Source organism: Xyrauchen texanus, chromosome 20, assembly GCF_025860055.1.
Source record: "Xyrauchen texanus isolate HMW12.3.18 chromosome 20, RBS_HiC_50CHRs, whole genome shotgun sequence".
NCBI lineage: Eukaryota > Metazoa > Chordata > Actinopteri > Cypriniformes > Catostomidae > Xyrauchen > Xyrauchen texanus.
This window is the reverse complement of record NC_068295.1, coordinates 43,459,436-43,472,112: the sequence shown is the minus strand read 5'-3', so window position 1 is coordinate 43,472,112 and position 12,677 is coordinate 43,459,436. Positions and strand designations below refer to the sequence as shown.

The following is a 12,677-nucleotide window of genomic DNA, read 5'->3' as shown; positions in this document are numbered from 1 at the left end:
ACCTCAATGATGCTCTTGTGTCTGAATGAGAGCAAATCACCACAGCCATGAACAACATCTAGTAGATAACTTAACACAAAAAATGGAAGCTGTTGTAGCAGCTGAGGGATTAATGACAGAAATTAAATTTTCAACAAGCACATATAGTTGTGGTGTTTAGGTATACACCAACGAGCCAAAACATTATGATCACCTGTCTAATATGCTGTTGGTCCTCATCCACGTGCCATTAAAACAGCGCAAACCCACCGAGGCATGGACTCTACAAGACCCCTGTACAATGTTTAGGTAGGTGGGATGTGTGAAATTGACATCCACATGAATGGCCGGACCCAGTGTTTCCCTGCAGCACATTGCCCAAAGCATCACACTCTCTACCGGCTTGTCGGTTAGAGGTGTTGCCACATACAGAGAAAAATAAATCATATCATAGCACTTTTCATAGCACTTTAATGTATGTCTTTTGCAAAATCCTGATTTCCAATCAATGTTAAAGACAGAAATCAGTGTTTATATGGAGACCAACTGGTATCAGTATCTTCTGTGGGCAAGGCTTGGGAGGGACTTAAGGTGGTTCTTAGGAGTTGGATCATACAATATGCCTCATTTACCAAAACATACAAAGCCTGAGAACTCGTGGAGTTGGAAGAGAATATTAAAAGTGCCAAAGCAGAGTTGAAGCGTAGAATGTCGTCTGATGGCCTCAGAGAATTGACTCGATTAAAATACAGATAAAATGCTATATTGTTGCGGAAGATGGGGTTGAGATATTCAGGGAAAGACTGTCATACTTCAGTCAGGGGACAAAGCAGGGAAGCTTTTGACTAGATATATAAAGCAGAGAGAGTCTTTTTCTACCATTCCCTCAGTGAAATCTGCTGGTGGTGAATTTTTTTTACCTCAGCCATTGATATTAATAATGCTTTTAAAGATTTCTATCTTGATCTCTATAGTTCCACGTCTTCGTCTACTGATGAAGATATTAGAAAATGTGTGGAACCATTAGAACTCCCTAAATTGACGACTGAGCAAAAAAATTCTCTTGATTCTGAGATAACCTTGAAGGAGCTTGAAGAGGTAATTAAGGCCTTACCTACAGGCAAGGCTCTGGGGCCAGATGGTTTTGCAGCTGAATTTTTTTAGATCTTATGCTACAGAATTAGCTCCACTATTGTTAGAAGTTTATAAGGAATCATTAAAGAATGGCAAGCTTCCACCAACCATGATGCAAGCCCGAATCAGTCCGATTCTTAAAAAGGACAAAGATCCAAGCTAGTGTAAAAGTTACCGTCCAATTTCCCTGATTCAGCTAGATGTTAACATTTTTGCAAAAATTTTGGCTAACCAGTTAAGTTATGACATCTCTTATAAATATATATATATCAGGTTGGGTTTATTCGGGGCCGTAGCTCTTCTGATAACATTAGGCATTTCATTAATATAATGTGGTCAGTGGCAAATGATCAGTCTCGGGTCACTGCCATCTCACTTGATGCCAAAAAGGCGTTTGATATTGTAGAATAGGATTATCCTTTTAAGATTTTGGAAATTTATAGGTTCGGGAGTACATTTATTGGTTGGATTAAGATAATTTATAGACACCCTGTAGCAGCGGTACAAACAAATTGATTAATTTCAGATTATATTACTCTGAATAGGGGCACTTGGCAGTGTTGCTCTCTTTCCCCATTATTATTCTGTCTTTCCCTGTAACCATTAGCAGCCACAATAAGGAAGAAGGATGATTTTCCAGGGGTGATGGCGGGAGGTGTGGCGCATAAGCTTCTGCTTTACGCAGATTATATTTTATAATTTGTCTCTGACCCCACTAGATCTATGCCTTGCCTCCACAGAATTATTCATTTATTTTCCGAGCTCACAGGATACAAAGTCAATTGGTCTAAATCTGAAGCTTTGACTCTGACAGCATGCTGCCCGGTAACAGCTTTTCAGCCGGGTGCCTTCCAGTTGGCCAAACAGGGCATTAAGTATTTGGGTATTTTATTCCCATCAAATTTGTCTGGTGACATGGGTGATTCTATTGTAAGGAATGTGGAAATAGAGACTCCAGCCACCATCGTTAAAATTAATTTCGGGTGCCAGTGCATCTGACATCAGATACATTTTACAAGTGCTGGCTAATACTAAACATGGATTTTCTAAAATTGTTATCCATGTTGGTGCTAACGATGTCTGCTTCGCCAGTCTGAGATCACTAGTATAAGTCTTTTGAACTAATAATGCTTAATGTAACACCATCAGATATAAATAAAAAATCTCTGTCTTCTTTTGCCCTTGCTATAGTACATAGATCACCCGGGCCTTATTCTGATTTCCTTTTAGAATTTACACATTTTCTATCAGATCTTGTAGTTACTGTAGATAGAGCTTTAATTGTTGGTGACTTCAACATTCACATAGATAATGAAAATAACACATTGGGATTAGCATTTATTGATATTTTCAACTTGCTTGTAGTAAGACAAAATGTAACAGGACCAACTCATCGCCATAATCATACGCTAGATTTAATTCTGCCATATAACTACGTTTCCATCCATGAATTTTGGCAAAAAAGTTTTAGCGCACCAAAATAAAGTGTCAAGTGGTTTTTATTGTCGTTTCAACCATATACAGTTAGTACAGTACACAGCGAAACAAGACAATGTTCCTCCAGGACCATGGTGCTACATAAATCAACATAGGACAAACACAGAACCACATGAGACTACACAGACTAAATAACATACCTATATAAAGTGCACGTGCAAACGTGTGCAAAAAGTATGAGACTACAATAAATTACTAAAAGGAACAGGACAATAGACACAGTAAGAGACAGTGCAGCACAGACCAGTACACATTTGTAATCGAGTAGTCCGTTAGCCGCTGCACCTCCTCTCTGTATACCGACTCGTCGTTCTTGTTGATGAGACCCACCACGGTCATGTCATCAGCGAAACTGACGATGTGGTTTGAGCTGTGCATTGCTGCACAGTCGTGAGTCAGCAGAGTGAACAGCAGGCCCGGGACAGTTTGGACCTCGATGTTCTTGGGGCCGCCTTGTCGCCTGCTCTGAAGGCGGAGTCTCGGGTCCTCAGCAGCGCACGCACCTCCGCAGTCATCCACGGCTTCTTGTTGGAGCATGTGGTGATGGTCTTGGAGAAAGTGACATCATCAATGCACTTGATGATGTAGCTGATCACTGATGCTGTGTATTCCTCCAAGTTGGTAGAGTCGCCATATGTTGCAGCCTCTCTGAACATGTGCCAGTCAGTACACTCAAAACTGAAGAAAAAAAAAAGCTGATGGAAATGCAAATTATCGCTAAAATTTCACAAGTGTCAACATCAAATTTTTCTTTTTAACTCTAGCGCATAAACTCTATGTCGACATCAAATGTTGCGAAAAACTGGTTTGGAAACTGGCAGAGAAAATTGGCATTAACGTAGTGTAGTGTCACATGACAGAAATTGCCCCAGTCGTTAGCCTGTGTTAATAACGAGGACAAGGTATACAGTACATCCTTAAAAGCCAATTTATTGTATGTGATTATGGATTGATCTTAATAGCATATAGATCCGATGCTGCAATCGTGACACTCCAGGAGTGCCAACACAAATACCTTGTATCATTCACATCAACAAGTGCAAGGAGAACAAATTAATGGCCACTGTTTGTGATTAATTTAATCGTGGTAGCCATCCGTTTATTTATTAAAGTTTCTTTTCCACACCATTCAAAATAATAGACGGAAGTCGCGGAATTAGCCCACAAAACATAAGACATATCATTTCTATGCACAAAGATGTTTTAAATTAAAAATAAATGCACAATACTGGGGGAAAAGCACACCTGTATTAAACCAAATGAAAAAAACATTAAATTAAAAAAATTCATTACCAAATGAAAAAAACCTATATATGTCTTTTACACAAAACTTTACACATACCCTGTTCTGTAGATGAAAAAGGTCAGCTGAATGACGTTCTCAGAATGTACTGCTTTTCAATAACTATTTCAGAACTATTTGTCCAATTTTGAATATTTTAAATCTAACCCTCATTACCTCAGATTGCATTTGCTGAGCTTCTTCAGAAAATGTAAATTACATTATGAAGCTAAAAATGTATTTCAGATGAAAATCAAGTTCAGTTGATCTTTAAAAGTTTCTGGATAAATATGCGTGCGTATAAATAATAATGCAGTTGTGATGCCAATGCTTTAGATTAGATGATTGTTCAAAATAAACTGTTGAATATCAGGAATGTATCATATATGTAAACCCTGATATTACACTGCATAATTGTTTCTTTAATAGCTGTGCACACAGCATATACACATCGATTGATGGTCGTTATACTAAGACCAAAAGTTCCCCGTCTGTCGCTCACTCCGACGTTGTGTTGAAGAAGCGACACTAAGGAGCCTTTTGCATCTCTGATCTACGAGAAAAGGCCAATGAGAAATTGGCAGACAGAATTTGCATATCCCGCCCCTGGACATACGAGTATAAAGGGAGGGAAATGCGTCTGTTTCATTCAGAAATTTTCTTCGGAGCCGACCGGTTGTGTATGCAGCGAGCAGCGAGTCACACGCTGTTCCTCCCATCTCTGAGTGCGATTGCTGTTGGATCTACGTGCATATCAGCGGCTTTCTCCTTCTCTGCACGACAGTGCAGCTTGCCCCTGGGCGCTTCAACAGCGCAGTTAAAAGAGTTATTTCTCTAAAAGAGTTATTTTCTCTAAAGAGCAAATACACAGCGGCGTTGAATGTCCTTTTCAGGATGTGTCTTTATAAAGATGCCCGAGGCAGCGTTTGTGGATCGCTCATGTTCTGACTGCGATAACATGTCCATGGCAACGTTACGGTCGTGGCTTTCCTTCCTCAGAAGGAACGCCACTCCAGCCGCCCCCTGCGTCACTCCTTCTTCCCACGGGATTGAGGACGACCCAGCTGGCGATGGAGGCGATTTGGGGATGGCAGAGAAAGCGGTTTCACCGGGTACGTCCCCGCGAACCACCCGCCCCCCGGCACACTTGTTGACTTCCGTCCGGACTCGAGGCAACAGCGGCTCACCACACGGCCAGGCTGCCTATCCTCTTGAGCCCCCCGAGCTGGATGAGCTCGCCGCTGCATCGGAGAGTGGTCCGGCATCTGATGCGGTTGACTCAACGCTTCTTCAGCATGCTTCTTCGACACAGTGTCTTGTTCCCTCCATCAGGGAACGGAGTTTACATCCGTAACCTAGACGTGTACCCTGCTAATTGGTGGAAGTTGCCAGCTTGAAAAGGGCCATGACGATCCACTTTCGGGTGGGAACCAGTGGCAACCTGCGATAGGTGCAACATCAGGACCAGTATTAAATCCTATCAGAAGGGCAACTGTTCCTTTTTGATTACAATTCCTCCTCTTCTGATTGCTTTTATTTGTGAAATTAAAATGATGGTAAACTGGCTAATTTCAATGAATTGTCTCAATAATCTCCCCATTTTACCAAAACTTCAGAGGAAAAAAATTAGGGATATCTGTATGGAAACGGCTTAAGGGCAGATTTCTTTTGCGATAAACCAAAATTTATGCGACAAAGTTTTTTTGGGGGGATGACGTCATCACGCACACCAATTTTATCGATAAAAGGCCATTTGAATGTAAACAGGCAGAAGACGGCAAATGTCGCAAAAAACTTTACACATTTTCAGTTGCAACTCATACAAAACGCTGCTGCCAGGATTCTGAGCAGAACCAGAAAATATGAACATATCACACCAGTCCTCAGGTCTTTACATTGGCTCCCAGTTAAATTTAGGATTGATTTTAAAGTATTATTACTGGTATATAAATCACTCAATGGGCTAGGACCTCAATATATTGCAGATATGCTCACTGAATATAAACCCAACAGATCACTCAGATCATTAGGATCACATCAGCTAGAAATACCAAGGGTTCACTCTAAGCAAGGAGAGTCTGCTTTTAGCTATTATGCCAGCCGCAGCTGGAACCAGCTTCCAGAAGAGATCAGATGTGCTCCTACAGTAGTCACATTCAAATCCAGACTCAAATCACATCTGTTTAGCTGTGCATTTACTGAATGAGCACTGTGCCACTGTGTGTCCGACTGTTTGTACTGTATTTTATTTTATAAAATTATTTTCAATTATTCTTCTTATTTTAATCTCATCTATGTAAAGCACTTTGAATTACCATTGTGTATGAAATGTGCTATATAAATAAACTTGCCTTGCCTTGGTCTCTCCCAAGATTATTTTTCTCCATTAACCAACATCTTACAGAGTTTTGCATTCCTTGCCACAGTCGTCTTTGGCTTGCTCACTGGGTTTCTAAATACAATTATTATTTATATACACACTTCATAATCGTATTTAATCAAACTACACAATGATGACTCAAGACTTTATAGACATTACAGTTTAATTTTCAGTTAATGCATGATTTTCTGTAAAGCTGCTTTGAAACTAAGTATGTTGTGAAAGGCGCTATACAAATAAAAATGACTTGACTTGACCACAAAATCAAGGTTCTGCCATGGCTATCCCAGTCCCCTGACCCCACAGAAAACCCCATAGAAAACCTGTGGGGTGAACTGAAGAGGATCAAACATGTTGTGTTTGCAATTTTTTGATATTTTTGTGAACATTTTGAATGAAGATCAAAATGATAAACAATAAAGTCATATTTTCTGCAGCCTTCATTACTCATATTTACCAAGGGTGCCAATATTTTTGGCCACAACTTTAAAAGAAAACAAGACCAATTGGACCAGGCAACCTTCTTCCATGGCTCCAAAATCCAATACTGATGCTCGCGTGCCCATTGTAGGGACTTTCAACGGTGGACAGAGATCATCATGAGCACTCTGACTGGTCTGCGGCTATGCAGTCCATACACAGCAGGGTGCGATGCACTGTGTTGTGACACATTCCTCCCATAACCATCATTAACATTTTCTGTGACTTGTGATTGTTCGCTTACCATGTAATCTACCCAGACGTTGAAATGTGGCCTTGTTAGGAAATGATCAACTTTATTTGCTTCACCTGTAAGTGGTCATAATGTTTGGGCTCATCAGTGTATACATATATTGTATACAGTGTATGATCTTTATACAAGAGGCGACAGCAATTGAATAAAGAGACTGACGTAAATTTGAGAGAGAAGATAGATTGTGACCTGTAGTTTGGCATTTTGTGTTTGCAGTGTGGTGTTGTTCTCCTGTATGGATGCAGTCTGTCTCTGAAGAGCTAAGATCTGCGCCTGTAAATTACTGCTCTGAGTCTCCAGCTGCTTTAACTGTGTCCGCAGAGCCTGTTTCTCCGCCTGAAGAGTGGCATTCTGGACAAACACATATCATTTTAGTTTTTTCATTAATATCACATACATTTTAGGCCCTGCAAAAGACAGTCAGAGAATCATGTGGTCAAGATTGTCATTAAAGTCAGTTGAAGGTCATGTGAATAATGGCGGTACATACATTTCTCTCAACCTCAATGAGTCGATCTTTAACCTTAAGCAGCTCTCGAGTGGCATCCTGACTCTCCTTCGCCCATTTACTGATGCTCTGTGCATCCTCCCGTCCTCTACAGGGTGAGCTCTGAACCATACACTCCTCCTCTTGACGTTGACGCAACGCCTCGTAATTCTTCTTCACCTGAAGATTGTAAAAATGGGGTTGAAAATAGAGAATCTATTTTGCCTGACTACTGCCAACTAATCAAACAAACTCTCCGTTCAGACATTGCAAACCGTTTTGAGTTCCTGCCGTAGCTGCTGGTTGAGGTTGAAAGACTCCTGTAGTCGCGCTTCTAGAGCAGCGATCTTCTCCGCTTTGATTTCCAAAGAAGATTTCAGAGTGGACTCCAGTTTAGACTCTAAAAGCTTAAACCTAAAGCACATAAAATACACTTCAGATTTCAGTCATTGACAAAAAAAAAATGACTGCATCATTTATGTATACATATGCTGCAAAACTTCTTTAAAATGTTTGCTTTTTGCCTCTTTAAATGAGAATGCTAGTAAACCGAAAATAAAAACATGGGTGGCATGAGAGTCTGAAATTGCTAGTTTCAATATGAATGGCTGGCTTTATGCAAATTGGGGTTGGGGCGCAGTCAAAAAGCTATGTTAGACTAGCAAGACTTAAACTTGCATCTGCCACATGTGCCTCTGTCGAAGCAGACCACTTAGACTTCAAACATCAAATGCTAAGTTTGAGCCTTAACTTTGTCTTCATATAGAAAAACTAATTTCAGAACAGATTAACATATTTTAAATAGTCCCGATACCATTTTTTGGAGAAATAGATTTTTTATTAACTTTTTTTAGTACTTGCTGATACAATACATGTTTTTTCTTTCTTTTCTGAATGATATATTTAACAGTTTATTTGAAATGTATTATCAAAATGGGGTCTAAATAAATTCATTCACTGTAACCAAAAGAAAATAAATGTTTTTATTTTCAACATAATGCAATATTTTTATCAAATGTAGAGCTTTTTTACTGAATCACACAGCACAATCCAAAATACAACATTGGAGTTATTTTTTGTAAAATAAAATGCTGTCCAAGAGAGCATCACAGATGTGAGATATTGCTTAAGTAACAGATATGTATTATTGATTTATTATTATTATTATTATTAGTAGTAGTAGTAGTAGTAAGAGTAGTATTACAGTAAATATTACATAAATATATACAGTAGTGATATATTTCTATCATACCTTTTTAATTTAGATGAAAAAAATTGAAGCTGGAAGCCCTTTCCGTTTCTGTGTATTTTTTACAGTGGCTTCTCACCTCCAGAAAAACAGGTTGCTACATGATCCAGTGTGATTATTAAACTACAAAAGGCTTCTATTTCATTAAATAAACATGTAGTTTGTATTTGCTGGGCACTATATAGTGATAGCTTTGCTCACAATCATCTGCTAAAAACAGAGAGTGCAATGCTCATGATGGTGTTTAAGAGCTCCTTGGTATGAGCAGCCAGCTTCACATTTACATTCAAACATTTTTAAAACAAGATCTGTTTACTTTAAAGTGCACATACAAACTATATATTAATCTCATTAAATAGCAGCCTTTGCAGTTTAATGCTCACACTAGCACAAAATGTGATTTTAATTTGTGCACTGAATGTTAACGTAATGAATTTGAACATCAGTTGGTATTGGCTTTTGGTATCAGAGCTTTTTTGTGAGCACATGTCAAAGTACATTAGCACGGTATCAGACCTGATTCTGATAATATAGGGACATCCTTAATCTTACATTTTGTAGTTCAACGTTTGCATTACTTATGTAAATTACCTATCTTCAGAGCTCTCCTCATCACCCAGAAGACCTTCTTTGTTGAGACCTATCTTTTCAAGCTCATGGGTCAATTTCTCCAGGTCATTGTTAATCTGCTGAGTCTTTAATTTCTCATCAACCAGCTCCTAAATAATAAAAAAAATCATCACAACAGATTGTTATCCAAGTAAACAATAGCCAAGAAGAGTTTTCCCAACTTGAGGTTAGACAGTTACCTCTCTCAGAGTGACCAGTGTCTTTTTATCAATGGAAGCTTGTTTGACCCATTCCTTGTTGTCCTTTTCCAAGTCTTTAATCCGACCACAAGTCTCTTTGAGTGTGGTGACTTCCTTGCTGAGAGCGCGGTTCTCCTTCTCCAGATGAGAGATACGCAGGTTGTCTTCATCTAATTTAGAATCTTTAATTTCAGCCTGATGTCTAAGGCGTTTGTTCTCTTTCTCAAGCTGTTTCTTGTCTTTCTCCAACTGAGTGTTCTCTTGCTCTAGAACATTGTTCTCCTGCACCAGCTGCTCAAGACCTTTGCTAGAGATCTTCAGCTCTTCAAGGCTCTGTTGCAGGTTCTGGTTCTCCGTCTCCATTTCCTGCATTTCTCCCTCCAGCTGCTGAATCTTGCGGCTGCTGTTCTCCAAGACCTTCTGGAGCCTTTGGTTTTCTGTATCTAGACCTTGGTAACTTACTTCTAGGCGTTCCGTTTTTTTGGCAGAAGCCTTCAGCAGCTCAAAACTCTTTCTGAGTTGAGTTCTCTCATTCTCAAGCTCTCTATTCTCTAGCTCCAGTTGAGCGGCTTTGGCTCCCGTTGACCGCAAGGACTCAGTGAATCGCCTGAGCCCCAGGTTTTCCTCATCCAGCTGAGCATTCTCTTTCTCCAGGACCTCCAATTGGAAAGATACGTTCCTCAGACCATCTGCTGCTTTCTTCAGTTTCCGGCTCTCTGCTTCTAGGTCAGCGTTTTCCTTCTCTAGAACCTCTACCTTCTCACAGGTAATGGCAAGTGTAGCAAGTCGCTTCTGCAGACTCTCCTTCTCTCGCTCCAGTCGATGCACCTCCATCTCCAACTCCTCAGATCTTTCTCCTTTCTCCTTGTAGGTCTCAAGGTCTTGGCGCAGTTGTTTCCGCTCAAACTCCATCTTATTGAGCTTGCTGCTTGTTTCTTTAATGGACTCATGCAGCACACGGTTTTCTTTCTCAATGTCTTTCACGCGGGCTTCAGAGCTGACCTGAGAGCGCTGTCTAAGAGAGGTGATAGTCTGGTTGAGATGTTCATTCTCCTGTTCTAGACCCTTCACCTGTGTTACAGTCAGAGTTTGTCAGGAAAGAGAGATTTTTGAAAAAGGAATGGCTTAAGCCAATGTTTTAATTCAAACTGAAATACTGTACACTACTGGTGTTTTGTTGGACAGCACAAGTCTATCAGGGTTAAGATGTTTATGACCCTGACTTCATGCTGTTCCTAAACTGGATACACAGAACAATGCTTGTTTCTTGTAATTTACTGTTCAGATTTGCCCAAAACAAAACAAATAAACTCAACAAAAAAAAGAAACGTCCCTTTCTCAGGACTCTGTATTTTAAAGATAATTTTTGTAAAAATCCAAATAACTTTACAGATCTTTATTGTAAAGGGTTTAAACAATGTTTTCCATACTTGTTCAATGAACCATAAACAATTAATGAACATGCACCTGCGGAACGGTCATTAAGACACGAACAACTTAAAGACGTTAGGCAATTAAGGTGACAGTTATAATAACTTAGGACACTGAAGAGACATTTCTACTGACTCTGAAAAACACCAAAAGAAAGATGCCCAGGGTCCCTGCTCATCTACGTGAACATGCCTTAGGCATGCTGCATGAGGACTGCAGATGTGGCCAGGGCAATAAATTGCAATGTCCGTACTCTGAGACGCCTAAGACAGTGCTACAGGGAGACAGGAAGGGCAGGTAATCGTCCTCGCAGTGGCAGACCACGTGTTACAACACCTGCACAGGATCGGTACATCCGAATATCACACCTGCGGGAAAGGTACAGGATAGCAACAACAACTGCCCAAGTTACACCAGGAATGCACAATCCCTCCATCAGTGCTGAGACTGTCCACAATAGGCTGAGAGAGGCTGGACTGAGGGCTTGCGGTAACAATGTTACAAGTACAAGTAATTAGTAGTAGTAGTACAGTAGTAGTAAAGATGGTCCTCAAATGCACACATACTGAATTTGGAAAATCTGAATTCTATGAAAGCACCAACTTCTCCCTCCCCTGTGACATCATAAACAGCTAAAATACTATCGCCCTCAACAGCTTTCCACAAAAATATTTCAGGGTTCCCACTTTTTTCAGAGATCATTTTCCAGGACTTTTCAAGGACATTCCATTAAAAGACAGGGATTGTGCTCTAAAGCAGTGTTTCCCAACACTAGTGTGCCTTGAAAGATTGTCAGGTGTGCCATGTAAAATTATCAAATTCCACAAAATAAATAAATGCATAAAACTAAATATTACATTTCAAGGATACAGACTCCTCACCTTACAGAGAAATTCGCCATTTTGAAACCATAATTGGTCACTTACGTGATTGTGAAGAGCAATGATTAATTTGCAAAACTGACTGATATTAATACACGTTAAGTGTCTTTCACATGACTCGGGTCAGTGCTGCAGAATACATTGAAGTCTATAAAGTGACGCCACTTTACACCAAAGTGTTTTTCACACACACGTTTTTGCTTCACCAATAATGTCTTTGAGAGTACTAAGCAACAAGAAATATTTAAAACTGTCCAAATTTGTGAAGAAATATTGAATGTCTTATCATTTCTTTTAATTAAATGTTACCTTATCGTTTACCAATATCAGAGACCCCAGTTATTGAACTCATTTAAATTCACCAAGAAAACGCTTAGACCTAAACATAAACTAGTCATTTTATTACTTTTTCCTATTAAAGCGTTCGCTGGTGTATGCAGAGAAAGCTGATGACAACGAATATCATGTCACTTGTGCCATTCTCAAGATATAAAAGTTCATGATTAAATATGCACTGGTATTGAGTGGGAGATTTTTAAGAGTCTGAAACAAAGGACCATAACTCAACTGTTGGAAAAGCCCAGTTGACCATGTGACTCTGAAAAGTCACTTCTGATTGGTGCAGGACACCTTTGGGGATGCGGCCAATTTCAGTTAAAATATTTCCAAACAGGAAGAACACGCACTCTTCTCCTCCTCTCTTGTCTCTCCTTCTTTGGCGCTCCTCTCTTCTGCCTGCACGTGCTTCGTCTGGTCGCTCCGCTGACTGCCAGGTCCATGCAATGTGACTTGACGTCCCGAGAAAACGTATCACT

The 12,677-nt window shown here is 39.9% G+C and overlaps 1 protein-coding gene across 3 annotated transcripts in view; it reads right to left on the bottom strand.

Moving 5' to 3' along the window:
• ccdc88ab (coiled-coil domain containing 88Ab) overlaps window positions 1–12,677 on the bottom strand; it is an 80,065-nt gene that overhangs the window by 23,285 nt on the left and 44,103 nt on the right. For all 3 annotated transcript variants that reach the window (XM_052151273.1, XM_052151275.1, XM_052151274.1), the window contains exons 15-19: window positions 9,551–10,621; window positions 9,333–9,460; window positions 7,768–7,906; window positions 7,496–7,672; window positions 7,195–7,356 (exon numbers count right to left, since the gene is read on the bottom strand). In XM_052151273.1, the coding sequence (XP_052007233.1) occupies window positions 7,195–7,356; window positions 7,496–7,672; window positions 7,768–7,906; window positions 9,333–9,460; window positions 9,551–10,621 (1,677 nt within the window). The remainder of the gene's footprint in view (window positions 1–7,194; window positions 7,357–7,495; window positions 7,673–7,767; window positions 7,907–9,332; window positions 9,461–9,550; window positions 10,622–12,677) is intronic.